This window comes from Scatophagus argus, chromosome 19 (assembly GCF_020382885.2).
Source record: "Scatophagus argus isolate fScaArg1 chromosome 19, fScaArg1.pri, whole genome shotgun sequence".
Taxonomy (NCBI): Eukaryota; Metazoa; Chordata; class Actinopteri; family Scatophagidae; genus Scatophagus; species Scatophagus argus.
This window is the reverse complement of record NC_058511.1, coordinates 7705364-7732433: the sequence shown is the minus strand read 5'-3', so window position 1 is coordinate 7732433 and position 27070 is coordinate 7705364. Positions and strand designations below refer to the sequence as shown.

The following is a 27070-nucleotide window of genomic DNA, read 5'->3' as shown; positions in this document are numbered from 1 at the left end:
GGCCTGTGAGACCGCAAGATACATAAATGCTGCTAAGGAATACAAATTTGTGCAGTGTGTGCATTTCTGCACACACTCTTTGAACCCAACCATGGAATCAGCAGACCCTGAAATAGCTCAGATCTATAATATACTTTCCTTAAAGAAGTACACACGGACTCTGTCTAAATCATATAATCAGTACATGCACAAATGCTGCATGTGAGCGTTTTGGTTGCTGCTACCTATACATGATGAAAATCAGACATGTGCCTTTGAACAGGATGTAGATACAAACTATATAGAAAGACTTTTACTTTTTTGAGCTAATAACGACAAAGTGCAACAAAAAAAGTACTGCATGTTTTTCCAAGACTGGACCGGTCACAGTGACTCATCAGGTAAGCACTGAACATGACTGATCACTGATATTGGTGGAAAAAAACAAATTTAATTTGTGATTGTGCTCTCTGTGCTTCAGTCAGCAAGTAGCGACCCATAAAATGCTTTAAAGGCTGACTCAACACATAGCAGAGTCAGGATTCAGTGAAACACAGAGGAACATGAGGATAGATGGCCAATTATCTGAGAGGGAGGAGGAGACTTACAACCAGAGCCGTCTCCTCTTCACACACTGTGCTGGGTTGTGTATCGGCTGTGTGTATGCATGTGTGCATTTCATAGCAGACAGTGAAAGAGAGGTTTTGTGGTTTTTCTGGGTCTCGAGAACCGTGACTAACCTTCAGCAACACAAAAGGACTTTGGTTACTACTCTGGTTACGACCCTTTTACCAGAAGTCAGCCTTTGAGATGATTAAGGCGCACACACACGCATAAAAACACACATAGATGTTAGTCCTTGGTCATCTCAATGGAAGAGGAGAGTGAAGGCCAGCCGCGACTTAGTATTTGTGTGCAGCACTCATACATCTGTATTAAACCTACTCACTGACAAATCTACAGAAGCCGAAAGACACCAACCCAGCAACTGTATGTTCATCTGAGCTACTTCTAATATGAATATTTATACATAGAGGAACAGAACAAGTTATTTTGTATATTTAAACACAGAGACATCTTGAGTTTTAGATCTTCATCAGCAGATGAAGCTTGCCCAGGTGATTTTAGTGTCTATTTCCGAGCTCAAAAGAGCACTTTCAGCTTCAGTGTTTAAGCCAGCGTAGACGAGAAGTCTTTAAAGTGCTTAGAACATCCAAAGTCCCCTGAGAAATGGGCAAACTTGATGTTACATTAACCACCTGGATTCAACTTGGTGATCTTTTGTGTCAACATTACCCAAAACAAAGGCAGCAAAAGGTGGGTCTGTGCAGGACCACAGGTGGCTCTGAAACACACCTGCACAGGTGTGTGAGTGTGTGGGATAGGTCCTTGAGTCTTTCCAGTAAAACATGGACTTTTAAAAAATGTAATGGTTTTAACAGACATCTGCAGTTTGGGTAGCAGGAGAGAGAAGTTATCAGACTCCAGGCAGGACGTGATTTGGACACAAGTGGAGCCTTATTCTCAGTTGGCTTTGACCCAATTTAACCCCTGGATAAACCACACAAGAAATACCATATGGATGTCATACTGGTTTTATAATAAATGCTGTCCTGGCTACAGATCATAAGTCAACAGTCGGCAGCCCGGGTTTCAGGTCTGGAATTTTGTTTGAGATCGACTTGTTTTCTTCTTGGGACTTTTTTGTAACTGTAACACAAATCGGTTACAAGATGTCATCGCACTGGTTTGTTTACGGATCTCAGTTAATTATGCAGAGTGGTGGTGTGGGCTGCTATAAACTGGGTTTGTCTCAACAACAGCTCCTGTATTTAGGGAGTCTGTGACTTGATGGTCAGACAGTTGCTCTGTGGTATTGGGTGTAATTGCAGTCGGGTAGGAAGGGAATGTAAAATGTTTTAGAGGAAGCACTGGAATGCAGCACATTATCATGGGACATAATCATGCAATGTTTTTTTTTTTTTCTTTTTAGGGCACAGACGAGTGAATTAGCCGAATAAAAACTGAAACACGGGCTGAAGGACCGAGAGTTGGTGAGTCCAGTTTTTCTTGATGAAGCCCTGCTATTATCCCCCTCCTGTAAAAAGGTGATTATATATTTGGATGGCTCTTAAATTCCTCTGGAATTGGCCTCCCTATCTGCCCTTTTGTGGCACTAAAAAACCAACATTCCAGTGAACCAAATAATCCCATAAACCGCAATAAACTTAACTGTCTTCATGCAGCATCTTCACCTGATTTTCACCTATAGCACTAGTGCCTGTTTCTCATTTTCTGTCCTGTGTTTCTGCGTGTGTGTTTGAAGCAGCTGTTTGGACGAGTTTCAACAAGAAGGGGAGGAGTGTGAATGTGGGCAGAGAGACAGACAGCGGTGGAGGAAGTACTCAGAACCTTTAAAAAAATGTAAAACACGCTAAAAATACTCATTTGCAAGTAAAACTCCTATTCTACTACCTCTAAGTTGAAGTACAAAAGCAAATTCACTCACAAGGTGGGAAACGGACCCTGGGACTGATAAATTGTTATAATAATAGGTGATATCAGATATAAGGATGCAATGACGTACAGAAAAAGAAAGCAAAGTCCTGAATAACAAATTTGTATTAATTCTTCAAATATTCTCAGATCTTTAATTTTTTTATGAAATTTACCTTGGAAACAAAGCACTCCGCGATGGCCACAGGGTCAGCGTTGCACTTCTCAAGATCATGAAGAAGGTCTCTGAAACAAAATGTGGACCCACAGACACATGAATACAAACTCTCCCACGATCCATTGTTCCAAACAGTGAATTTCAGGAGCAAGAGTCAGAAATTAGGTCTTAGGGCACTCAGCTCTGAACAAATAAGAAACTTCCATGAATTCAAACTGTAGCCATCATGTATGTGTGTGTGTGTGCGCGCAAACTGTGTGGAAAAAAAAAAAAGAAGGTCACTGTTGGGAGTTATTGTTTCATGGCTGAAGCATGAAGTCATTGCTTTAAACTGCTTTTATGTTTCCCTTTTACTGGCCAGTTTGTCTGCGCGTGACTGTTGAGAAATGAATAGGTGGGAGACAAGTGTGTGCGTGTCTGAGTCTCCAGACCACCATGGCTGATGCTCAGCTAGCCACCTCGTCTGAGCGCATGCACACACGCACACACACATGGTTTACAGCGGTGCCGGAGGAGACAAATATGCAGACGGGGACTTATTACACACACCTGACTGTCACGACAACACCCTTTCCAGAAATCAACAGGTGGTTCAGCCCAGTTTCCCTATTTGCAGGACATTGTTTTTGCACAGTCTTTCTGTATAACATCAGCTGTTTATAGCCCTTTTGGGGGATAGCTGAGTCTCAAGTCTTCAGCTGCAAACTGAAAGTCAAGTTCCATATTATTCACTAAATATGTCTGAGTTTAGACCTCTTTCTGACGTGACGTTCTCGACAGTCTTCTTTCCAATGCTGTTTAGATTAAATGAAGAGGCCTGATTACGACATACTGAAGCTAAGTGGCAAAGTTAAGTCTTTCCGTTGCTCTCAAGAATGTTCAACACTTCAGTGAGTCAATTCATGGTGTGTTAGACTTATTATAATTACAACATTTCCTGAAAACAGCATTCATGTTGGCCTCCAGGTCATAACTACTACTGAGAAACAGTTGTTTCTGATACGTCCGAACTAGCGCTTCTTAATAAGGCCTGACAATCAACAAAATGAGAACACCTCACATCAGCCAAACCCAATAAAAGCTGTCAAGTATTTTGACTTGTTATGTGATGTTGTAAAGTGTGTGTGTGTGTGTTGTACCTGTTAAAGTGATAGATGTCCTGGATGTTGCCGAACAGTGAGCCTTTATCTTCAGAGCTCAAAGCCAGCCGAGACTGGTTACTGATACACTCAAAGTAGTCCTGCAGAGAGAAAGCACAAAAACAGTCATGTTAGAACTGTATGGCAGCCATTTTGATTGGTCTTGACACAAACACACACACTTAATTTTGGCAAACCATTCACACTGAACCTCCTACAGACCCCATAATAAGGACTTCTCATTAATGACTGATTGACCGATTGATTGTTTGTACTACCCAGCAATGTAAAACACACTAGACTGAGAACACATTAGATTTAAAATGGGCTAAATAAAACTAAAAATTTGTTGTAACTGTCAAAACCAGGTGTGATGCAGGTGTAACCCACTGCCTGCATCACAGCTTGGTAAGGAAATAACACAACAGGTTTAGAGTAAGTGAATCCCTGAGTCAGACAAAGCCTAGGACTGCTGCTCTGTGACACCAGCCACAAGTCAGAGTCTGTCCTGCAGGAAGAAAGTAAAAGGTGGAGGGAGAAAGACAAACACTTATTGTTATAACTGTATGTTTCTCTGTGGCAGGCCTGCTTTGTCTGCCTGTTCATTACCACTGATAGTCTTGGTGAGATCAGTAAAGTTTGAAAACTAAACTATTATTACATCTACTGCTGCAGGCTGCCGGTGATTTAACGCTAACGTCACCACATGAGTCTCTCTGCTCCCTCCGACAAAGTGTCTTCAGCTCTGATCAACCCGACTCCCAAAACACAGCCACGCAACGCAGGAAGTGCACTTGAAACACCTGGAAGCGCACGTCCACAAACATGACCTCAATCATCAACGCAGCTGTATTTAAACCTTAAACCGGGAGCAGGTCTGGATAGGGGTTAAGGAGGCAGAGGCATCCTGCTGGCAGTTTTCAAACCACAACCTGCAACTGGGCAGGATAGACATTACAACACAGAGAAAAGTACCAGGCTGCCTTGGACATGCACAAACACACCCACTGATCATTTCAGCACATCGCTTCTGTGCTTTTGAAAGAGACCAAAGTGGGAGAGACAGAGAGACTCTGTTTGCCTGATTGCCATTCTGTGGCGGTTGTTTCTGTTCCTGACAGTGTTATATGTTTTTAGCCATTATCGTCGTCATTGAGCCTGAACAGTCCATTAAATTGTGTTTGATGACAGGCAAAGGGAAGGTCTAAATGAAAGGGAGGGTCTAAATGAACTAAAAAGATTTGATATAAATTTTAGACTTTGGATTGAATGACAGTCATCTTGGATGTTTCCTATTTAAAGACCAAGATTTTCGTTTTGAGGATTTGAGTTATACAAGAAGACTAACAGGCAGTTTGGCGGTTACGTCGGGGGTCACATCAAAGGGTCGTGTTTAGATTTTGTTGGCAATCGGAGGTAATGCGTAATTTGATATTGTATTAGCCAAGGGGTCACGGCTTGACCCATTCACTCATCACACCTCAGCCAAATCCTGACTGAGCTCAACAATGGGCAGCATTCAGATATACACAAACAAACAACCACTAACGCAAACACACACACACATCTTCAGGTACACGCCCTGCTAAGCACAAGACATAACACGTACAAACTTGATATTTTTGTGTTAACCATTAACCTCCTTGAGTACACACTCTTTTCCTACATGCCAAACACATCCCTCACTCCTCACCGCTGTAGGAAGTCATTCCTCCAGACAAAGCCAAAGTGCAAACATCCAAGTCTCACTGTTTTGAATGTTTCTGCAGGCCAAGTGATTTTTGCAGTTTATTTCCAAACTCCTGGTCAACTTCAAATGGCCCGGTGATGCGTTTCAGGTCTCCGAGCGGAAAAAGGAGGAATAGGAGGGAGGTTTTGGGGGGTGAGAGCTTTGTCTCTCAGATTGTTTGTGGATAACGGACTGGCCTCATTGCACACACTGACCGAGCCAAGGAGGCGTGATCACACAAAACTAACAAAAACAGATTTCACAAATGTGTGCCCTGACGACTCAGCACACTGCAACTTAAGAAAACCCGTGGAAATAGAAAAAGAAAACATCGTGACCAATTTGACAAGCAAAGAGCAAGTGCTGCCAAGTGACAGAACACAAATACAGAAATGCTGCAATCTGCACAGAACACAAAGGAATTCAGCTACAAACAACAGATGTCTCCTGGGACACTAAAAAAGGGAAGGCATGTTTATCAACTTTAGTGTCCCTTGGTTACTCGCTGTTTTGTAAGTAATTTCCATTGTGTTCTTGCAATGTTTCCTGGTTTCGTTGCATTTTCTATATATGTTTGTGTTTTCTGTGTTTGCCAGATGTTTCTGTGTTTGCCTCCTTTTGTTGCAGTTGCAGCACATCCAGCTTTCAGGGCCGTTGTAGAAATGCAGTCATGCACCAACTGATAAACCCTGGTGATACATACACATGCACTGTACATGTAAGTACGCCACATTCACAGACACAGCTCACACACAGGCAGGCAGAGCGTGGGCCACAACTCCACTGCTGACAGATGAAGCACAGGTGAGGGTATTCTGGGTAAATATTTGTTTTAAGGCTGTCACACCCTCTTCCATTGCAGGAAGCAGCATGGGCATAGGGATTATTGAGATGGGGATTGCAGGACCAGCTCACAAAGCACAGTGCTGATAATAGATGGGTCAATGCTATGCTTCTGATGTCCAGCAGCTATCCACGGTATAGGTAAAGTGCCATGTTAAAAGCTCTATTCATACAGATATAATCAGTGCAATCCATCTGCCGTGCACTCACTGGAACTGTCATTAAAGGCTAAAGAAAGGCTAAATGCATGTGTCTTTTTCCAGAGTACTGGTGAAGAATTAGCTGTCCTGCCATGTAAATGTGGTGTCCCACTGCTGGGTGGTCTGCTTCTCTAATGGCAATAGGTGGTCTGCAGAGTAGAGGAAGTAAAGGGTTATTAAGTACAGCTCCTAAGCTCTGTTCAGTGTTTTCCTAACCTACTTTGGACATTGTTATCTCAGAGCTAAATCCCTCTATCTACTTTCCTCTCTTTCTCCCCCTTTTCCTCACCTCTGCGCCCTAAAGAGGGGAGGAAGGGAAGGGGGCACAGGAGAGGGTGGGACATCGATCAGGGGTGACAGGCCAAAACTCCAAATTCTAAACGTTACTCCCCCTACTTAGCCCATGTCTTAAAAATATGAGTTTCCTGCTCTTTTTTGACAACAGCTATTCCCTGAATGAACCTTTTTAACCCCAACTAACACACACACAGGACCATGAACCCACAGCCTAAAGTGGGGGAGGAAGCACTGTTAAGAGCAAGGATATCGGAAAAGGTGGGTGTAGCTCCGAAGCTCCAAACACAGTCATGTCCATACACACATTTTATCATTTTATACAACCAATTCAAACTGCACAGATGAAATGAACTTTAAGTTTCACGGGAAAGCAAAAAGAGCTGAATACAGAAACAAAGAGAAGGGAAACAGAAAGGAGAGCAAGCTTTGATACAAACCACTACACCCGATCCTTAACAAAGCCTCTAAAGCACTGACTAGAGGCAATGTGTATCCTTGCAGTTCAAAGCCAACCACACAAAACAGTGTATTTATCTCCGTGTGTGTGCATACAGTATTGTGTGTGGCCTTCAAGCCATCTTAAAATTTTGAATGTGTGCCTGCGCCAACAGGACAAAGGCACTGGTGTCGTGTAACTCGGTCAAACCCCGCCTGCAAGTGCAGGTGACCTTATTGTATTGAAGGTTCCCGGCAGGCAACGAGCAGTGTGTGTCACGTGCGTAAGGAAAAGCACCAACACCAAAAGGATGTGTGTTATCTGGTGATTGAAAGCCCCTATCCCTCCCGCTAAAAGAGCAAGGTCAAGCAAGCACTGGACCTAAACACATTTATGACGGCATGAGCACAGATAGACATGACCTTCCAGTTTCAATCTTTGCCTCTGTTCATTCAATTAGACCAGTGGATTCCAGTCTGATAAGTCTTTAGGGTGGACAGATGATTAACAGAAAAGGACAGCAGAAAAAGACATTTCTGCTACACAAAATTAAGAATAACTTTTAAGACTTTACTCTAATATTCACTTGTTTCTCTTTGATTCATTTTTTTCTCGTCGAGACTTTAAAGTCATTCCGATTCAACAACAAAGGCAATTTTGCGACGACCAGTGAACAACCAGGGGTTGCTTTCTTTTTAAGGAACCAGGTGAGTCCACAAAAGAAAAGTCATCCATTTACTTTTTCTTTTTCCATCAATAACAGCAGGATCCTGCAAATTTAACTGACGACCCCTTCAAGGGGGTCTGAGCACAAGCTAGGAACCACAGGACTAAACTACCAATACTGTATAAAGTACTAATGAGGTCATACAAAATAGATGCCATTTTGCTGCAGAACAAGCACTTTTACCTGTGACACTTGAAGTATATTTTTGTCAGAGAGTAACATTACCTCAGTAACATGTAGAACACAGGACGTTTCTCAAAATTGAATATTTTTCAAACTATTGTATTGGTACCTTTACTTACCACCAGTAAACAAAATTGATTCTGCAGGAAAAACTATCCAGAATATTTTTTTATAAAATATTTTAAATTCAAACACACACACACACACACATCCTGCGTGAAAACTTTGAAGTTGCATTTGGAGCCAATATAGTCTGCAAAAGCACGCAAGGCCTCATTCCACATTTGATGTCCTTCAAATGGGCTAATATACCTTTGAAGTCCTGCCAATATGTGGGATTCTTCTGCTTCTGATTTCTTACACAGCTTGCGTTTCATATCATTGTGGTTGAGATCCTTGAGTTCCTTACCTCCACGATGCTACGCAGGTCCTGGACGTAGGTTCTCTCTGTGTCCAGTATCTCCTGCACCACCCGGTCCACATATGTCCTGGGTCCCTGCACCTGACCTGTCCGCTCTCCTGCATCTGGGCCCAGCTCAGGCTCTGAATGTTCTGTCACAGTCTGTCCACGGCCTTGTCTCCCTTGTCCACTCCCTGTGTTCATCCCTCCATCGTTTCTGTCATCTTCCTCCCGGCAACCCAGCTGACGGGCTGGTACCAGTTCCAAGCGAATCGCTCCAGAGTCCTGGTCTGAGGTCACTGGGTTACAGTGAGGGGCAGCCACAAGAGTGGAGCGGCTGCCCAGCGAGCAGTGACTGTCCCGGGAGGAAGCGGAGGAAGAGGTGGAGCTGTAGCTGATCGGCCTTTCTGCGCTGTCAGGTGAGGAGTCCATGCTGAGGGCTGAGCAGTAGCGCGAGGATGCGTGACGGAAGGCCGGATTGCGGAGGCAGCGGGCTGGTATGTCAACGGAGCTCAGGACTGAGCCGGAGTCCGGGACTTCAGGAAGAGGAGGCAATGCATCAGGCAGGTAGTTATAATCGTCTAGAGGGAAAATTAGGAGAAAGGAAAAGACTCTCATGAATATGTCAGAGTTTACAGTTTTGCTTCTTTTGATTTTAAGTTTAACTCGTGCTTCATTTCTAAGTGCCTTTTTAAACATGACACAAAGAAACATATGCACACACCCTCTTCCTCATTTATTTGAATGAATTCACTAGTTTGTGTGACTGCATAGGGCTCCTGCAAAATAATGAACTCTAAACTGGACTTCTTAGCTTGTATTTCCTGTTGCATCTGTGCTATCAATGTAGCAATGTGAAATTGTTGCTCTGAATATCCCCTAAGCGGTGGCTCTGCCTGCTGCATTTTTAAATATATGGTGGCCATATCAACCATCATGCCCGGGTATCATTACTGCAAACAAATAAGATCATGGTCTAGACAACTGGCATCTCTAATACATGCAAACATTGGAACTGCTGTCCAAGTGTTGTTAAATAAATGGTTGCATTTATAATGCATGTTTTGCCCTCTGTCATTATTATGTCACTGCTTGTTTAAATCTGCAGCACCCTTATTTCTACTATTTTTTTCTTTGTGCTATTAAAGAAACGACCAAAATCTGGCACAAAAAGTAAAATATTAAGTAGTATAAAGACTCTCAATTTTGGATAAGAAAATCACAAGACAAGCAAAAGGTGCCTTAAAACAGAATAGACAGAATATGGAGTACAAATATAAATACATACACTATACTATTAATTACATTTTAAGTGTAATTGGTTATGAGTTGAATATTTCAAGCAAACCGTCCTAATGATTTAGCGATGCTGGAAGGTCACACACAGAGATGTTAAAATTCAAATGAAAAGCACACTTTCAACAGGCAGTGACCCTGTATTTCCCTCTCTCAAACTAAATGCTAAAAGGCTCACTGTATGTGACTTCTAACCCTTACAATACCACGTTCATTTTCTTACAGTCTCTATCTGTTTAGCATCCCAATTCCTGAAATTCCGGCTGACCACAGTCTGCCTGACCACCCGCTATACGAGGACCACTAGCCCTCCCAGATTTGTCCTCAATTCCACCCAGTTCAGACACAAGTAGCTTCACAACAGTGAAAGAAAGCACACACAAAGACAAGAAAGATAAACACTTGACTTCTAATTTATTTCTGCAAGTGCTAAATGCAAGTGCGTGAGCTAGACAGAGAGACATATCAAGTGTTATGGTTTTTAGATTAATGCTGAGAACACGATGAAGCAATGAATGAAAGCCCTATTTCTAGAGACAAGCTTGTGTGTTTGTGCAGCTACAGGAGCCTGTTTGGCGTCAAGCCGGTGCCAAACTGGCTCACAACCTTGTGTCTGTGGAGAGATCTGTTAAGATATGATTACTGACTCAAGGCCCTGCAATCTGGCCAGCTGAAGCGAAACTACACACGCAGCGCATCAAACAGAAGTCTTCCAAGTTTCACTCAATGTTTTCTGAGGTCTTGCTTCATAGAAAGGCCAGCTTTGATGGAAAGAACAGGGAGAAAAGAAACACAATTAAAAAGCAAGAGTGGGACAACATGATCGAGCCGCATAACAGCTCAGCGAGAGTTTGACACCAGTCTCTACCATCAAAGCTCGATACCCCAGTGACCCAGCAGCTCCGGTGTTGTGGCAACACTGAGATCCAAAGCCCAATAGAACAGTGTGTCACACTCTTGCTGCCAGGAGCACCGGTTCAGCCCAAACCTACCTGTCTCACTTCAAAGCATCAAAGATCACAGACAAAGTTCAAAAACACGAAACATGAAACTGAGAACAAGCACAAAGAATCCCAGTACATACCCACGGTACTCTCACCTTTCAAACAGGTACCTTGGAAGTCTTTTTTTGCCATGGTGACACCTCTTTTGAGAGCACTTAAGCAACAGACATGCTTATTAGACTGGTCTGTGATGGGAAGGTCGCAGACTGTATTCTGGCAACTACTGACTGTACTGAGTTAAGAAATTGAACTTACATTACCAAACTTTAGGTTTTTTAGCAGCCTGGGGGGGAGAGCAAGTTTAAAACACCACATCTGATATTACCTTGTAAATTTATTTGAGCTTTTTTCTAGATTCTCTGTAATTCCTAAAAAAGTGTTAACAGTTCATTATTTTTCAAAGGAGTAATATTCATTCTCCTTTTAGCTCTGTTTTGTTCTCCACCAACTCTTAAGGGAAAAATCTGGCTTTTTAGCCATTAAATTTTTTTTTTCTTCACTAGCTAATCACAGCCTTTGTCTCTGCTATTTGATGTTGGACAGGTAGCATACAGTTAGCTTGTCAAAGATTTTTGTCCCCTAAAAAGAACTGGCTGTTGCAACTGGAAATAAGGTTGATGAGAAAGTAGTTTGCAGGCCAACCAAAACAAACTAAAAGAGGCTTAAACAGTCGCACAAATATAAAACAAAGGCTGTTCCTGGTTACAATGTTTTTACGAATGGCATGGAAATTTCTTCAAATCTACAACAAAAACAAGGGGGAGTCTGATGTGCTGAATCACAGTTCTCTCTACTTTTAATTTTGCTCCACCGCTTTGCCAAGAAAAGCAGGAAGGAATTGGAGCGTCCAAAAAACGAAGTGGCATGAAAACTGTACGTTCCCCAGACAAGTTTAGAGCTGATTCATTGTGCGTGCGGGTGTCCATCCAAATGTTTGCACTCTCCAGTCTGACCCACTTTTTAACAATTACAGATCAGACCAGAGGAGGAATCTGGTGGGCAAAAACAACACGCGCACACACACACTCAAATACCAGCATTGGGTTTTTGAAAAGCAACCCACTGCTTTCAAGTTACCCTATAATGCACAAAGAGTTACATCACACAGTGTGATGTTAATGGGTAACTGATGCATGATAAATCTATCATAAATACTTTCTTATCATAGTAGGTGATGTATGCAAATCTGTGTTTCACACAAAATGCATTACGTTTATCACCGCAACGATAACACCAACTCATGTAATAACTTCATGATCCTCACACCAGCTTCAGCAGTAAGATATAAGCACATGTGCAACCTTCACACACACACACACACACACAAAAACACACACACTCACATAAACACAGAAGGAAAGCAAATACAGAGAAGCCATGTGTTTCCATTTGCAGTGAAACCCAAACAACTCAAGAGAGAGATTGCTCCATCTTGTGTTTGCCCAACCCCTCCTTCCCACCTTCCAGCTTCATGTTTGGGGCACACCCTGGCCGTTTCCTGGGTGAACTGGCTCTTGTGCGCACATACACACACACACACACACACACACAGAAACAAAGAGACACACATGGAGGGAGAGCAAGCAAAGATGGCCAAGCTTTAGTTACCTCCTGTCCAGATTATGTTCAACCTGATCCTTGTAAATGATCTCTAATTATGGTCCTAAGCATGCAGGTTGGGACTGTTTCTCCTCTGTGTGTGTGTGTGTGTGTGTGTATTTGTGTGTTGTGTGTATGTGTCTGTGCACAGGAGGATTAGGAAAGTGTGAGGGCTGTGTCTGGTGCCAGACTAGAGAGGGAGTGAATCAGCGAGTGCCTGAACAACCTGGCTTCAATCTCTGGCTTTCATTTAACTTTAAAAAGACAAAGAGTCGGGGTGCTTTAGTATTCAGCTAAGCTTAATATGTTTAAAGTCAGGCCTGTCTGGAAGGCAAACACTCAGAACCAGGAGGAACCAGACTGAGGACTGACCAGGTCCACAGAGAGTACAAAATACCAGCAAACTACTGAGAATCACATTTGGACTTTTACTTCTCAGAAGAGTGTGTGGTTCTCACAAGTAAGCACGACTGTTACTAATTGTTAAGACTGAACTGTCTGTCTGTCTTAAATTTACTCTCTCTACTCTACCTTACTCTTACTACAGATGAAGCTGCCTTGTTGTCATGGAAACATTGTGTTGTCATGGTTAAATTTCTATCTACTGTGATAACCCCAGAACAGCCACTAAATGGACCTTGTGGTGAGACAGTTTTGACATGAGAGGGACAATCATCACCTTAATTACTTTTATTACTAGATGCAGAAGATGCAAATGTAATGCAACAAAAATGCAACGAGTATATGTCGACCTGGACTGAACTGAGAACACTTAAACACTGTCTATTTAAAGCACTAAAGGTTCATGTTCATTCATGCATGTGCACGCAAATGACAAACTGCTACAACTGAAACCTGAAGACTTGCCATCAAGTCTTGTGCTTCTCTACCTGTCCAGCCAAGTTTAATGACTCATGCCACACTCAACTTGTGCACTTCAGCCAAACACTTTATGGCCACCTGAAGTGCTCTTTATTTTGGAGTGGTCAGCAAACAGCTGTGAGCACCCTTGTCTCTTTACAGCCTGTAGATCCTCACAAGTAGCTCAAACAGCACAAAGCACTCTTGAGCGTTTTGTAATGGGCATGTGAACATCCTTTGTGGACATATAAACCAAAATATTTCAAAGTATTATGTCATATGCAGATTCTGGATACAGAACAGCTGCAAAAAAATGTCCTGTGTTTATTTTAAAATCAGCAGTGTCCATAATCATTGGTTTTAAAACAAGTGTAATAAAGTGACAATAGTATAGTACAGCAGTTCCAGCAACAAAGCCCACACGCGACTGCCAGGGAGTATCCCTCAGCAATAAAATACAGTCCCAGGAAAATCAAAGAGGGGACTTCGTACTGAAAACACCATGGAAAATACCCACTTGGTTTGGCTGGCGTCAAAGGCTGACATTAGATTTGGCTGAACTTTGAAGGCATTTTTGCGAGGACTGAGTCGTGCAAGAGAGAGATCAGTCCAGGGTCAGTTTGGAGAGGATGCATGATTACAGTGACCAACAAAAGGGCAGATATGGTTTGGATGAGGCCACACAGACTGCAAACACCGCGGACCAGCATGCTGTTCGGCTTTAGATGTTTTGGGGTGTAAGCGTACACAGTCAATGCAGTCATAAATTTAAGGCTGCATTTGGACAGTCCACATGGACTCTTGTGGACAAACTGCAGGTAAATAACTAATTTGCATCATGCATGTGGATGTCTATGGCAATGCGGATGTGGCAAATATAAATTGACTTTTTGTTTTCACGGAGAGCAAAATGTGGAAACACAAATTACTAAGCCAAATGTTCTGACCATAATCAGTTCATTTCAAAAGAACTTTGTATATGAGTGGATTTGCTTATGGAGGCATATCCTTTGTGAAAGTTCAGAGCTGGGTGTCACCTACACATGGATTTGCACCTTTAATCAGTTGCAAACCCTGGCAAATGAGAAGCGATGCCAACAGAGATTTACTCTTCATATCCATTTTGCCATGAAAAAAACAAAAACAAACCACAATCAAAGGTAGCCACTGCACAATCCACAAATAGTCCCTACATCACCAAGCCTCCAAACCACTTATTTTGTGAGGATGCACCAGCGAAATTCACATCAACATCATCATTTCCAACATGACGTCAATGAGGGAACGCAAGGACAAAAGGCCATGTTAGCAAGCTGAATGACTGTCCCTTTTCTTATACTGTTGTTGATCACTTCTTCCCATCTCTTTATCGCTTCCCCTTGCTCACTCACTCCTTTTTAATTACTGACACTTTCATCAAGCTTTACGACATTCCAGCCACATTTCTGATTCCTGCCATTTTCTTTCCCCCTTCCTGCCATTCTCCTCCTCCCCACTTCCTATTAGAGATTCAAACTCAGAATATGTTTGGCAGATCATGAAGCAACTCCAAGATCGCTGTGTGCATATGAGCTCCCCAGGACATTCCTCTGGGCTAAGACCATCTCTCTCCAAGCATATACTTTGCTATGTAAAAATACACATTGTGTATATGGCTACAGACCACCAGCGCTCAGATTTGCATTTGGAGGACATGTGTTCATAACACTCTCAAATTACTGTGTCTCATCTGAAGTGAACTTCTTACTTACTGTTGGTAATATGCATAATACTTACTAGGGTTTAACACCCTTTGAATGACCTTAATTGCTACCTGAAAACAAGATTTTGTGGATACATTTTCCTAAATAAAGAGCAAAATTAAAGCATAAAAGATCCACTGAAGAAATAACACATGTAAGACAAAAAGAAAGCAGAAAACATTCTACTGAAATACAGGAAATTCCATGTTAAAATATGCATATTTTTTATGTTAACTGGGTGAAAGCACAAGATATAAAACATGACATGTATAGAAAAGAACGATTAGAAGAAGAAGACATTTAATACAACATCCATTGGAGCTCTGTTTAATCTGCCTTCAACTAACCAGCTAGTCCAAGACTCAAACTGACAACATCACAAGCACAACTGCTTGGGATGAATAAAACCGCTGGAAATTACCCAAAATTTGAGGGACAAACATTGAAGCTTTTGTCCCAGTGAGGAGTGAGTTAACGAGACAGGACTTGACCACACACTTCGTACAGCTCACGGATCCTTTAATCAGCCTTGTTTGTCCGTGTGTGTTCTTGTGTGTTCTTGTTTATGCTTTATGCTGGCTAGATGGCATTCGAGTTCAATGCCATGCATCGACTTCACAGTCTTAGTGAATCTGAAATGTAACCAAATCCAGGGGTTGTTTTGAGGACAACGGAGAAGATTTGGAATAGATTGTTTTTATGCAGCTGGAAGTCAAAGCATTTTAGCTTTCAGTCCTGCAATTTAAAAATACGACACAATGTCGATAGGAGGACTGAGAGAGAGTGAGAAATGAGGAGGAGAGGACCCAAAGGAATGAAAGTAGGAAGAAAAGATGAGAAGAAAGGCCGAAGGTCAAACACCACCCACTCCCCTTGCTTTTTCTTTTTTCCATTTCCCACTTGCTCGGTCTCACTTTGAATCCTGCTTTTTGTTGGACTTTAACCCTCGCACATCCTCTCTATAGCTAACAAATCTACCAAATTCTCTCAGCAACTTCATCTTTCAAAGCATCAAATGCAAAGCCTGGACCCTGTTTATTTTCCCTTCAGGCTGAGCAGAGAATCAACAGCACAAAGAGCCATCTGAGCCCATGCTGTCCGTTTAGTTAAAGTCTCACATCTTCCGCCACGTCCACTTAAGGTCAGTCTCTCCATTTCTGATAGAGACGCAGGCTTGATCTCAACTGACACTAAGGACCTTAAAGTGTCACTCGGGATTTCACACTGCAGCTGAGCCGAATGACTGCGGAGGGGCAGAAGTGGGAGAGACGTATGGGGAGAGGCCAAAGATGGGATTTGAAACAGGACATCGGGTTTCCACTGAGCAACTTCTCATGCATTATAATGCAGATGTTTCTGAGGATGCATGAAGTAGAGGAGTAAAGCAAGCATTCATCCTTTACTGAGTTTACACTGAACAAGCTCAAGAGATTATTTCTCAAACACACACATCATGGCTGGCAAAGACAGAAGTTCAAACTTCGTGTGCGATTTAATAGACTCCTGTGGCTTTCATTGCCCCACAAAACATGGTAAAAGTAAACACAAGCACAGCTGGGAGGCTAACTGGCAACAAATGGCCTTTTTCTTGTGATAAAGTAAAACCACAGAAACAATTAAAACATCCACCTTGCACGAGCGCAGTCTTATATACACAGATTAATGTCCTCTTATCTTTAGGTTGTGTTTAGGTGACACGAGTTAAAGCCTCTAGTAGAAATTCTGTTTGTCATCAACACTTTGGACATCAGAGAGGAATGTGCAGTTAGCTGACAGCACTGGTGTTTAGCCTCTGTGGGAAAAAAATGTCCACTCGCAAACTTACACCTCCCTATTTACAGACACATGCACGCTCCCACACCCGGCCTTAGGACACAGATGCAACCCTTCCTGCACACACCCTTGCCCTCCCTCTGAGTGTGACACACTAGCCTCATTCTCTGGATTTCAGCGCAGAGAGAAAAAAAAAAGCTTGTCACTGGACCCTTTGCATCCATGTCAGTCACTCTCCTGTTAGTCCTACAGGTCCAATAGCTACACACACACACACATGCCACACTTGGGTGGACACTGACGCATGAGATTGGAAAATTATTGATTTGTTTTGTATGTTAGACAGATTACTCCAAAGGGACCTGCCCCCCACTTTGCAACCTGCTTTCCCCCATACAGGGCTGCAGTTCCCAGCACGTGAGTGCTCAGGATGGGGGGGGCAGATGTCTTCCATCTCCCCGGAGGACTGGGCTAGCAGGGTGGGAGGAGGAGGACGGAGGGGTCCATTGTCTCTGGCACCTCTAAACCAAAGAGTTTGCTCTAAACAGTAATTATTCCGCCCCCTCCTCCTCTCTGTTCTGGTCTCCTCTATCCCCATTTGTAGTCATCCCCCAACTGTTGCCCTCAAGGCTCTAATTTGGGTCACAGGCTGCAGAATGGCATCTCAGCGCTCAGTCAAACCTACACCCAACAAGAGGACACTGACACATGTGCTGGCCTTAAGAGGTATGATAGAAAACAAAAGCAGAATAGAGATAGAAGTCTGTTTTATTTGTTATTTTCTTAAATTTATGTTTCAGAGAACATGTATGCTGCAAAAAATTAGCTGGTCTGTGTGAGAGAATACATTTGCATTCCTCGAGCAGATAAACACAAACATAAATACATACCATGTTTTCTACAGTGTAAATAAAATGTACATCACTGAGATTGTGAGAGAACAGCGGAAAGCTGTGTACACCATCACCCCAGCATCATTAGCAACATAACGTCTGCGAGAAAACAAACAGGCTTCCGTCAACACCGGGGGTGAGAAAACAACCAGAAGACGCTGTTCATACAACTGTACTACCGAGAAACCGTCACTGCAGAGACACTTCACATGAGGCTGTCAGCTGAGGAAAAAATATCACACGCACCCAAGAAAAAAGCCACTAAGATAAGCAGCTAAACCATCAATGACGAGTAAATACACTTTGTACTTAAAAGCTGTTGTTGTATGTCTGACCAGATGCCACTTGAACCGCTTTTTAGAGTTTTTCTTTTTTTGATGCCATGCAGGATCTTATTATGATAATTAAAGCAATATTCAGCACATCGTTTCACATCTTCTTCATTTCACCCCATAGACACCTAAAAACAGGTAATTATTCCACATGTATATGATTCAAGTGAGTTTGATGAGGGCTGTACACATGCAACACCTTTGACAGCAACGTCTAGTCCCACCACACCACAGGAACACCTCTGGAAAAACTTCTGTGTGCCTTTAATTTGAACGTGCCGGGAAACATCACTGGATGCATTTGAAAAAAGCTCCTTCTTACCAGTAGGCATTGTGGCTTGGCTCTTCTTCAATAGGAATTAAGAGTAAATTAAAGAGTATATTTAAAAAAACAAAAAAAAAGTGAGGAGCAGGTTTACAGGAAAATGGGATTTCCTGAGCACGTCACATATCCAGAGTATTCCAAAGAGTATTCCTAGCAAAATCTGGAAAAAAAATCCAAAATTCTCCCAGTCATTGTGAATCCTCTCCTTCTCCTGAGAGCTAACGTGCAAGTCGTCCTTCTCCTTCTCCTCTAAAACACACACGGGAACATACACTCACAGGCTGCGTTTTCCCCTGAAAACACACACCGACACACTCCTCTGGCTTTCCTCTCACTTCTGTTGGATCTCCTCTGTCTGCCTCTCTTTCTGAATGCTTTTCTTCCTCCTTCTCTCCTGTGGCAACACATCCACTGCCTGCGTGTGTGTGTGTGTGTGTGTGTGTCTAAAAGAGTTCATGTGTGTGTTTGCATGTGAGTGTGTGTTTGTGTGTCAGAGTGAATGGCCTCTGCTCTCTAGTGCTCCCTCCCTGCTGGGTATTTCCCCTCCCCCTGACTCCTCCTCCCTCTCTCTCGCAGCAAATTACAAGGAGCTGGGAGTTCCACCTTAAGTGCCTCCTCTCCTTTTTCCTCTCTTTCTTTCCATTTTACTCCCCCCCCCCCCACCACCCTTTCATTTCTGTTTCTTCATTGCTTGTTCCAAAATCAAACTTTTTGCCTGGTTCACATGATGCTCGTAGGGCTGGCGACACCTTTTGTGTGTGCGTTCGTCTGCTGCACACTCAGCGGGCAGCTGAACTGCTGCTGTTAGCGCACAGCTCCAGAGATCACACACGTTCACACACTTTACAAGGAAGGGGGGGGGGGTAGAGCGAAAGGGGAGGGAGGAGGGTTACGGCTGATCAATAGGCTGGGAGCCAGCTCAGACAAAAGCTCCTCGTCCACTGCGAGACATTGCACAACTCATTGTGTCCCAGATCAGAAGAAGGCTGGTTCAAATGAGCGCACATGTCAGAAGCGGGATTCAAGAGGCACATGAATATGACTGAAAATGGGCACACATGAACTACATTCTGTGACGATGGCATCCAATCTTTTCAGTTTGTGATCCTCTAAACAAAGGCCAGTTATTGTCAGTTTAATCTTAGCACTGCAGAAGTTTTTCTGTGTCTTTCATTTAACAAAACACACCTGCAAAACTGCACGTGTTTAAACACCACCGATGTTACAAGCATTTAAGTTTAGAGTACTCCGTAGTCAACAGTTCCATAATACTTCACCTGGTGAGCTTTACAAAGTTTGAAATAAATAACATTACAAAATGGAGGTGTGGTGCATTCGAGAGCTGGAGGAGGGTTTAGTTAAACACCGCTGACTTGCACTGTGGTAATTGTAGGACAGCTTTTGAAGCTTGACTTGACTCATACTTGAAAGTTAAAAGTCAGCAGTCTCTGCTGCCTCAATTGTGACATTTCTTATTTCAAATATGTCTCCTGTAAGTCCCCCAGCTTTCTAGATGTGGAGTGATAAATGCCCAGAGTAACCCTTTAACACGAGCAGCAGAACAAGAACTTCGCCTTGATAAAATATGGTGATGAGCAACAGAAATATGCAAGCAAAGATGAAAGGTAAGCGTCTGAGCATGTATTCGGTATTTGACAGTTACAGATGCTCACTTCTACAAAAAGCTTTTTGGTTGATTTGACATCCAGTCCAATCCTCTCCTTGTCACCATCTGTTGTCTGTTTCTTTTAAGACTGTTTTAACTGAATACTTGGGTTAGAATTATTAAATGACTCCCAAGAAAAAAAGATTTCAGGAAAGTTCGGCAAAATAAACACTAAACCTTTTAATAAAATAAGACCCTTCTGTCTTTACCTTCGGACCCCGCAGATCCATCTTATTACCACTCATGAGTGTCATGATCCCCATGTTGGGCACCACCACTAACCTGTCTGACGTCAGAAAGCAGTTGTAGCTCAGGACAGGCCATGTGCCCCATAAGGAAGACACACGAGAGACAATACGTCCTCAGTCTCATGAACTAAAGCTCAATGTGTCGACTATTAGTTGTCCCTCTTTGAAGGCAGGGACTGGTCCCAGCAGCATGGGGTCCTGCTAAAACCACCCCCTTCTCCTCACCAGTACAATAATAGAGACCCCCTGGACTCATCTCTCTCTCTCTCACACACACACACACACACACACACAGACCAGACCCCAAGAAGCACAACCCCTTTCTCTAATGGTCTGAGGGTCCGTTGACCCACGAAGCCCCTAAACCTGCACTCTGGATCTAACTACTGTCCCCCCTGCCAGCTCCACCCGTCAGACAGCTTGGCAAACACACAGAGGGAGCGTCTAAACTCGTGGGTTCAGCCAAGCACGACCTGTTGATGACAGAAAGCTACAGCAGCGGTCCGGCTTATCTGATGGCCCCTGTGTGCTCCGACGGCCTCCACGGCACTCACTGCAGGATACTGACATGAAAAGCAATATTGTTCCTCTTTTACTGGACATGACAACGGCTACATGAACTGCAACACATGCAGACACAGCACTTTGAAAAGGGGATGAAAGGAGAGACGGTGAGGCTGGGGATACTGATAAAATCAAAGATTAGTTGGATGTTTGGGCTGCAGATTTGATCCAACAAAAGGAAACTCCCTTTAACAGACTGCCTGAAATGTCTTTTCCTTGGAGCAATCTTTTCCTGTGATGCTTATCTTCATTAAGCTGATCTATTGATGATAATTGATTGATCTGTTTGTTTGGAAAATATCAGATAAAAGTTCCAACAAATGTAAAAATCTGTGCTTGTACAGAAAGTTATGTGTTGTAACCACATTGCATGCTTTGCTGGGCAAAATGAAATAGTAACCATTAATTTCTGTTAGTGTAAAGATTGTAACTAACAGATACACTGAGATCATTGATCGTGAGTTTAAGAGATGTCGGGAAGAACATTTTTCTACTGTGGATACAGCAAGGCTAACTGTTTCCTCCTGCTCTGGCTTCATATTTAACTTCCAGACATGATAGTGACATCAGTCTTATCTAACTTCAAGCAAGAGTGTGGAGTTTAAGAGATTTTTAAATCTCTATGTAAGACCAGAGGTTTAAAATCAACCACTGGTCTTACATAGTCTCATAGTTTCTGCACTACTGCTGTCAACAGTGTGATTTCTTTTCCCTCCCGTGCAGTGCAGCCAGCACTCCACAACTAACTCCATCTCACCACCACCGCCCTCGATCGGCCCTGCTCCAGTGTCACTTCCCTCTCGCATGTCATCCCTCTCCACTCAAGAGGGCAGATTTCCCAACAGAACTCCCCTCCTTAACAACAAGCTGTAACAAGGCAGCAACACTTTAAAACATCCCTCACAAACTCCCTCCTAGCACTCAGAGGCAGAATGGATGGTTTGAAAGTGTGTGGGGTTGCCAAAATGATCAGCGCCATTCAGCTCCGAGGCAGAGTGGCGTGGGGAAAGAGAGACAGCGAGAGAGAGAGAGAGAGAGAGAGAGAGAGAGAGAGAGAGAGAGAGAGAGAGAAATGCTCATTGTCAATAAACCACTCCATTCCTCATAACACTCGGGCAGTGCAAACAGTGAGGCAGTGCACAGGGTTCATATACACTTTATTCAACTTTTATGGTTGTACGCAAACACACACACACAGACAATCACTTGTTTTCTGACAGAACAGTGAACTTAAAAGGCCACAGCCCATTAAAATCATTTTAGTGTGTGTCTAATCAGAAATAAAAGCTTGTCCTGATTGGAAGAGGAGGGAGGGCTGCGAGGCCGAGAGGGGCAGACAGCTTATTTGATGGTTGTTGGGCAGTGTGTGTGTGTGTGTGTGTGTGTGAGAGAGAGAAAAATCAGGCGGTCTGACAACTACTTCATTTTCTTAGCTGTCAACAGTTTAGAATGAGAACGTTTCCGTGGTAACGTATGCAGCACACGGAGAAGAAAACTGAGAGGATACAGAGAGAAATGGGTTTAGGCTGAGACGGACTGTGACTAATGACAGGAGTTTGTGGGTGGAGGGGTCATTCATATACAGTCCACCCCCCCTCTCTGTGACTCTGTCTGTCTTTGTCATTGGTGGTATGGATCATCCACAGACACACTCTCCTTCTTTCTCTCTCTCTCTCAAAGTGTCACAACACATAAAGCTTATGTTCTTGCCACCTGAGCTCTTCATTAACCCGTTAACACACAGTTGGTCTTTTTTATCTCCACTTAAGTATCCTGGAAAGTTGGAAAAATCATTCCTCACAGTCTGACAATATCTTATACATATATTCTGTGTCCCACATACCCTGCAAATTACATGACAAAATCCATCTGTGTGTCTTACAACACTTTTGTCTCCAACAGCCTCACAGTCGTTTGAGAGGGGGGATATTTTGCTTTGTTTCATTTGACACTGAAGCTCCAGTAGCATCTCATATTAAGCTAAAGTCAGCAGCTGGTTAGCTTAACCTAATACAAAGTTACATCGAAAAGTTACTTCTTGTGTGTTTAATCCACACAAAAATGTGTAAGCATGACAATTTGCCACTTTTTAGAGTTATTATATAAAAATAAAAAAATTGCATCACAGAGCATTTTGGAATCTCCACTAAAATTAAGGTCTTAAGAATCTGAACGAATGTCAGATGTACCACATGACTTTGTCACCACTGACTCATCTGCTGGTCAGTGAGGTTCTAAAATGGCCACATCTACTTCATTCAGCATCCACACCTGCTGTATTAGCTCACCCGAGCCCAAATCATGAGCACATTTAGAGCTAATATCAAACAGAAAGAAGCTTTTCACCCTTCCTGTGTCAAAGCTAATTTCATCTGTGTAAAATCTACAAGCTTGATTAACTAATATTCTGTACTGATTTTCCCTTTCCCAGATTTATGAGATTTCCATATTCCCAGATGGTATTCCCTTTGGGCCGAAGCAGTCTGCTCACAATGCCAGGACAAGTCCAGGAATTTCTGACTCTCGCCGGCCAGAAATCTGACTGGAGAACCGGTTTCAAGCTTATATAAGAGCAGGAATCCCTCAAAATTGGCCAGAGAAGCTGGAGGGAACATCCAGGAAAACAAGAAGCGTCTTCGCCATCGCAGCAGACTAAACAACACAGAAATAACTGCAGCTGCCGCGTCAACAACAACAACAAGGTCAACAGCAGCAGCTAATGACAGAGCAGAGTGGCACGCCGGCGGTAGCACGACCCAGGAGAAATATTTACGATAGGAGATAATGTCAGTACTCAAGGATGGAGAGGGTTGGTGTTCACATTAACAGATGCAGATTAATAACAAGAAGCCAATCGTCAGGAGGAGGAGAGTGGGGGGGGGATAGAGCAGAAAAACAGGTGGTTCACAGGGATAAGAACTTTCGTTTCCTGCAAGTGAATATTATTTGGCTGTAGGGATTAGAAATAAGCATGTATTTACACATCAACACTATGTGAAGCAATACCTTGTTGATGTACACTGTCTTTATTTTTCTTTCAGTTAAGACACCAACAGATTTTAACCAACGTAGTTTGCAAAGTGAGGCATTTCTAGATCGGGTTTCATTTCTTCATGGTCATGTATTTGTGTTTGCATGTGTGTGCGTGTGCAGAGTTACTGTGTGTTGAGTGACCATGTGAGCATGTGCGGCGGATACATGGAGGAAGCTGTGTTTGGCCTCAGATTAAAATGCAGCACAAGGGTCCCACTGCAGGAAAGCAGACCAGCAGAGACAGAGGGACTTCTCTCCCATTAGGAAAACATGTGACGCAAACTAAAATAACACACACATATAAAGCTCATAATCATATCAAAGAGATGTATTTAATATGCACACTTTATGTCATGTTTTTTTTAAGGCAAAACAAATAGATAAATATGATTTAAGGGAATATATAAAACATAAATGCACATGTATTTCTCAAATCTGCAGCTTATATTTCCAAATGTGTTCAAGTAGCCATACTCAAAACAATGGAAATAAATATATATCACAGAAAAGTTTATCCTGGAATTTAGAAATACTACATCATCAGGTTATCATCAATAGCAGCAATAAGACAACATGTCTCACTTAACGTACAACCGACATACGAGGAATCACGACTATAGTTAACAGAAAAGTGATAACAGAAAAATCAAGTGAGAAAAACCATCACGCCATTAACGTTAATGAATTAAGTCACACATGACCATAAACGAGTCCATCCCATTTTGTCCATAAATCTGTGTCTCTCAGAAGCTGGGTGCTCCAGTTAGAGCTCCCTGAATGAGGACAGACCACAAAGGAGGACACACGTGTAGGTACACACACACACACACACACACACACACACACACACAAGACTGTGATGTTACAGCACTGAAATTACACTATAAAATAGTTTAAAATATATCTAAAGTTAGCAGCATTGCTTAACAGTGGATTTATAGGTCATCAAAAGACAAGACACACCTACAAATGTGGATCATCCCCTCAAATACACAAACGTGAATTCGTTATTATTGTCACGTCCATCACCGACTCCCAAGTTCAAACTCAAACTGCTACTTATGGTTCCTAATTAGACAAGTGGGCAAAGGTGCCATTAGAGTTAATTGAAACTTTGGACAGAGTAATTGGAGGTCAGACTGGGTTTGGTGGAATCGACCTCTGCAATTATGATTCAGTAAAGAGCTCTTAAGGAGGAATAAACTCTGCACTGTGACATCTGAGCATGTTGTGAGAGCAGAACCATTTATGGTAAATTAACCCAGTTCGCACATCAAAAACAAACCAGCTGTCCTGGTACAGCGCCACACAAAGACAATGACAACCTGTCACTCACCTGAGAGAGACCATTCCCACGATTAGCCTTTCCTCAGCCGCTGGGATCCCAGTATCCTGTCACACGTTAGATCCATGTCCAAACATTTGAAAGGTTTCACTCTACATGTGCAGTCTTAGAAAAAAATGACTTAAAGAGGAAGGTAGGGCTCGTGTCAAGGCGGCCCGGTCTGGTCCGTGGTCCAGCCCTCTGTGAGGTCAGTTCAGAGAAAAAAGGGACACTGAGAGGAAAGAGGGAGAGAGAGAAAGAGAAAGAGAGGGGGGGGGGCAGATGGAAGCAAAACGCAACTGAACTGACTGCCCACTGGGAGGGGAGGGGGAGAGACAGGGAGAGAAGAGCTTGCACATCCAAGCAGCCCACTTCCTGACCAATTATTGCTGGAAGACTAGTCTCTCTCCCTCTTTCCAACTGAGCCCTTGCACTCTCTCTCTCTCTCTCTCTCTCTCTCTCTCTCTCTCACAATGTGGGATCGCTGCAAGAACTGGAAAGTGGCCAGCACTGCAGGCGACACGAGTGACAGAAATTACACTGAAACTGTGACACAGAGACCGAAGAGAAAGGGAGCGACGCTGATCAGGAATTAATGGGAGATAATCGTCATTAACTAAAGAGAGGTGTAGGCCAGCGAGACAGAAAGACACGAGTTGGTGCACGGGAGGAAAGAAAAAGAGAGCAGCGCAAGGACGAGCTGTCTCATCTAACCCCAAAAAACAACGACAAGTGGGTCACGTTGCACATAACATCAGCTCTAGAGCTTCTTTTAGTGCTACTGGTCATGACTCCCCAGTGTTACTTTCAATAGTAGAGCTTCTTAGATATAACAGGTCAGGTCAGGGTAAAAAGGTTAAACTACCAAAAAACAGCCCGAAAGTAGAGATCACAAGACTTGAACCTGCTGTGAGCAAGTCTGTATGAGTACACTCAGAAAACATCCAAGCCAGTGGTCATTGTGTGTGTGTGCGTGTGCGCGCGTGTGTGAGTAATTCGGTCATTGTTCTGCATCCTAACAGGGCAGGATGGAGGAAAGTCCCCTTTCTCGGAGCCAGTAGCTGTTGTTCCTGCCTCCTGGTAGCAAGGCTTCCTGGGATTGATAAAGTAGCTCCCAACCCTGTCAGCACACACACTTTCTCACTTCCATGTTATTAAGTTTTTCCAGGGAAAACAAAACTGCACGTGGTGCTGAAACTGCAGACGGTGACAAACATTGACCTTTGATAAGAAACCAACTAATATATATACTTAACTATTAAAAAATGACCTAAATGCCCATAAAAGCACACGTGACTCGTGAATGCAGTGGCTTTCAGTATGAACTGAGTTGAACCGAGAAACTTTTTTTCCCAGTCTCGCTGATTGTGACCTACTGTAGTGACCAGCGACCATACAAACAGAGCAGATGTGGGTCAGCGATTCGCAACTATTATCCTAACCTGGATAAATCTCACAAACAACAGGCCGGGCCTTTGTAACCGAACACCACGCCTTGCACTTTAAAACACACTGAGACAATGAAAGACGATAGCAGCGTGACTGAGGAAAAACCAGCTGATAGCCTCCTGCCAGCCGGTCACTCTTATCATTGCTTTTACTTTGCCTCAAGGACGAGATGGGTGGAGTTTACTTAAACATTAGGTGGCTTGTCAAGCACAGAAAAGTAGAGATATCTGGAAACTAAAATCTTGCACCATGTTTTACGATGAAGGTTTTCCTTAAAAGTTTGTTCTGTCACTGAATAATCTACGTATACACCGCAAGGCTACTGACAATAGATGAGCAGCACTATTATTGGAG

General features: G+C 43.0%; 1 protein-coding gene across 5 annotated transcripts in view; it reads right to left on the bottom strand.

Annotated features, from left to right (window-relative positions):
- LOC124050403 (pleckstrin homology domain-containing family G member 1) overlaps positions 1-27070 on the bottom strand; it is a 58146-nt gene that overhangs the window by 12500 nt on the left and 18576 nt on the right. For 3 of the 5 annotated variants that reach the window (XM_046372896.1, XM_046372892.1, XM_046372894.1), the window contains exons 2-4: positions 8617-9188; positions 3793-3893; positions 2652-2721 (exon numbers count right to left, since the gene is read on the bottom strand). In XM_046372896.1, the coding sequence (XP_046228852.1) occupies positions 2652-2721; positions 3793-3893; positions 8617-9039 (594 nt within the window). In that variant the 5' untranslated portion in view covers positions 9040-9188. Of the gene's footprint in view, positions 1-2651; positions 2722-3792; positions 3894-8616; positions 9189-18429; positions 18949-25279; positions 25486-27070 lie in introns of those variants that run through there. The other 2 variants (XM_046372895.1, XM_046372893.1) reach the window with 2 other exon arrangements.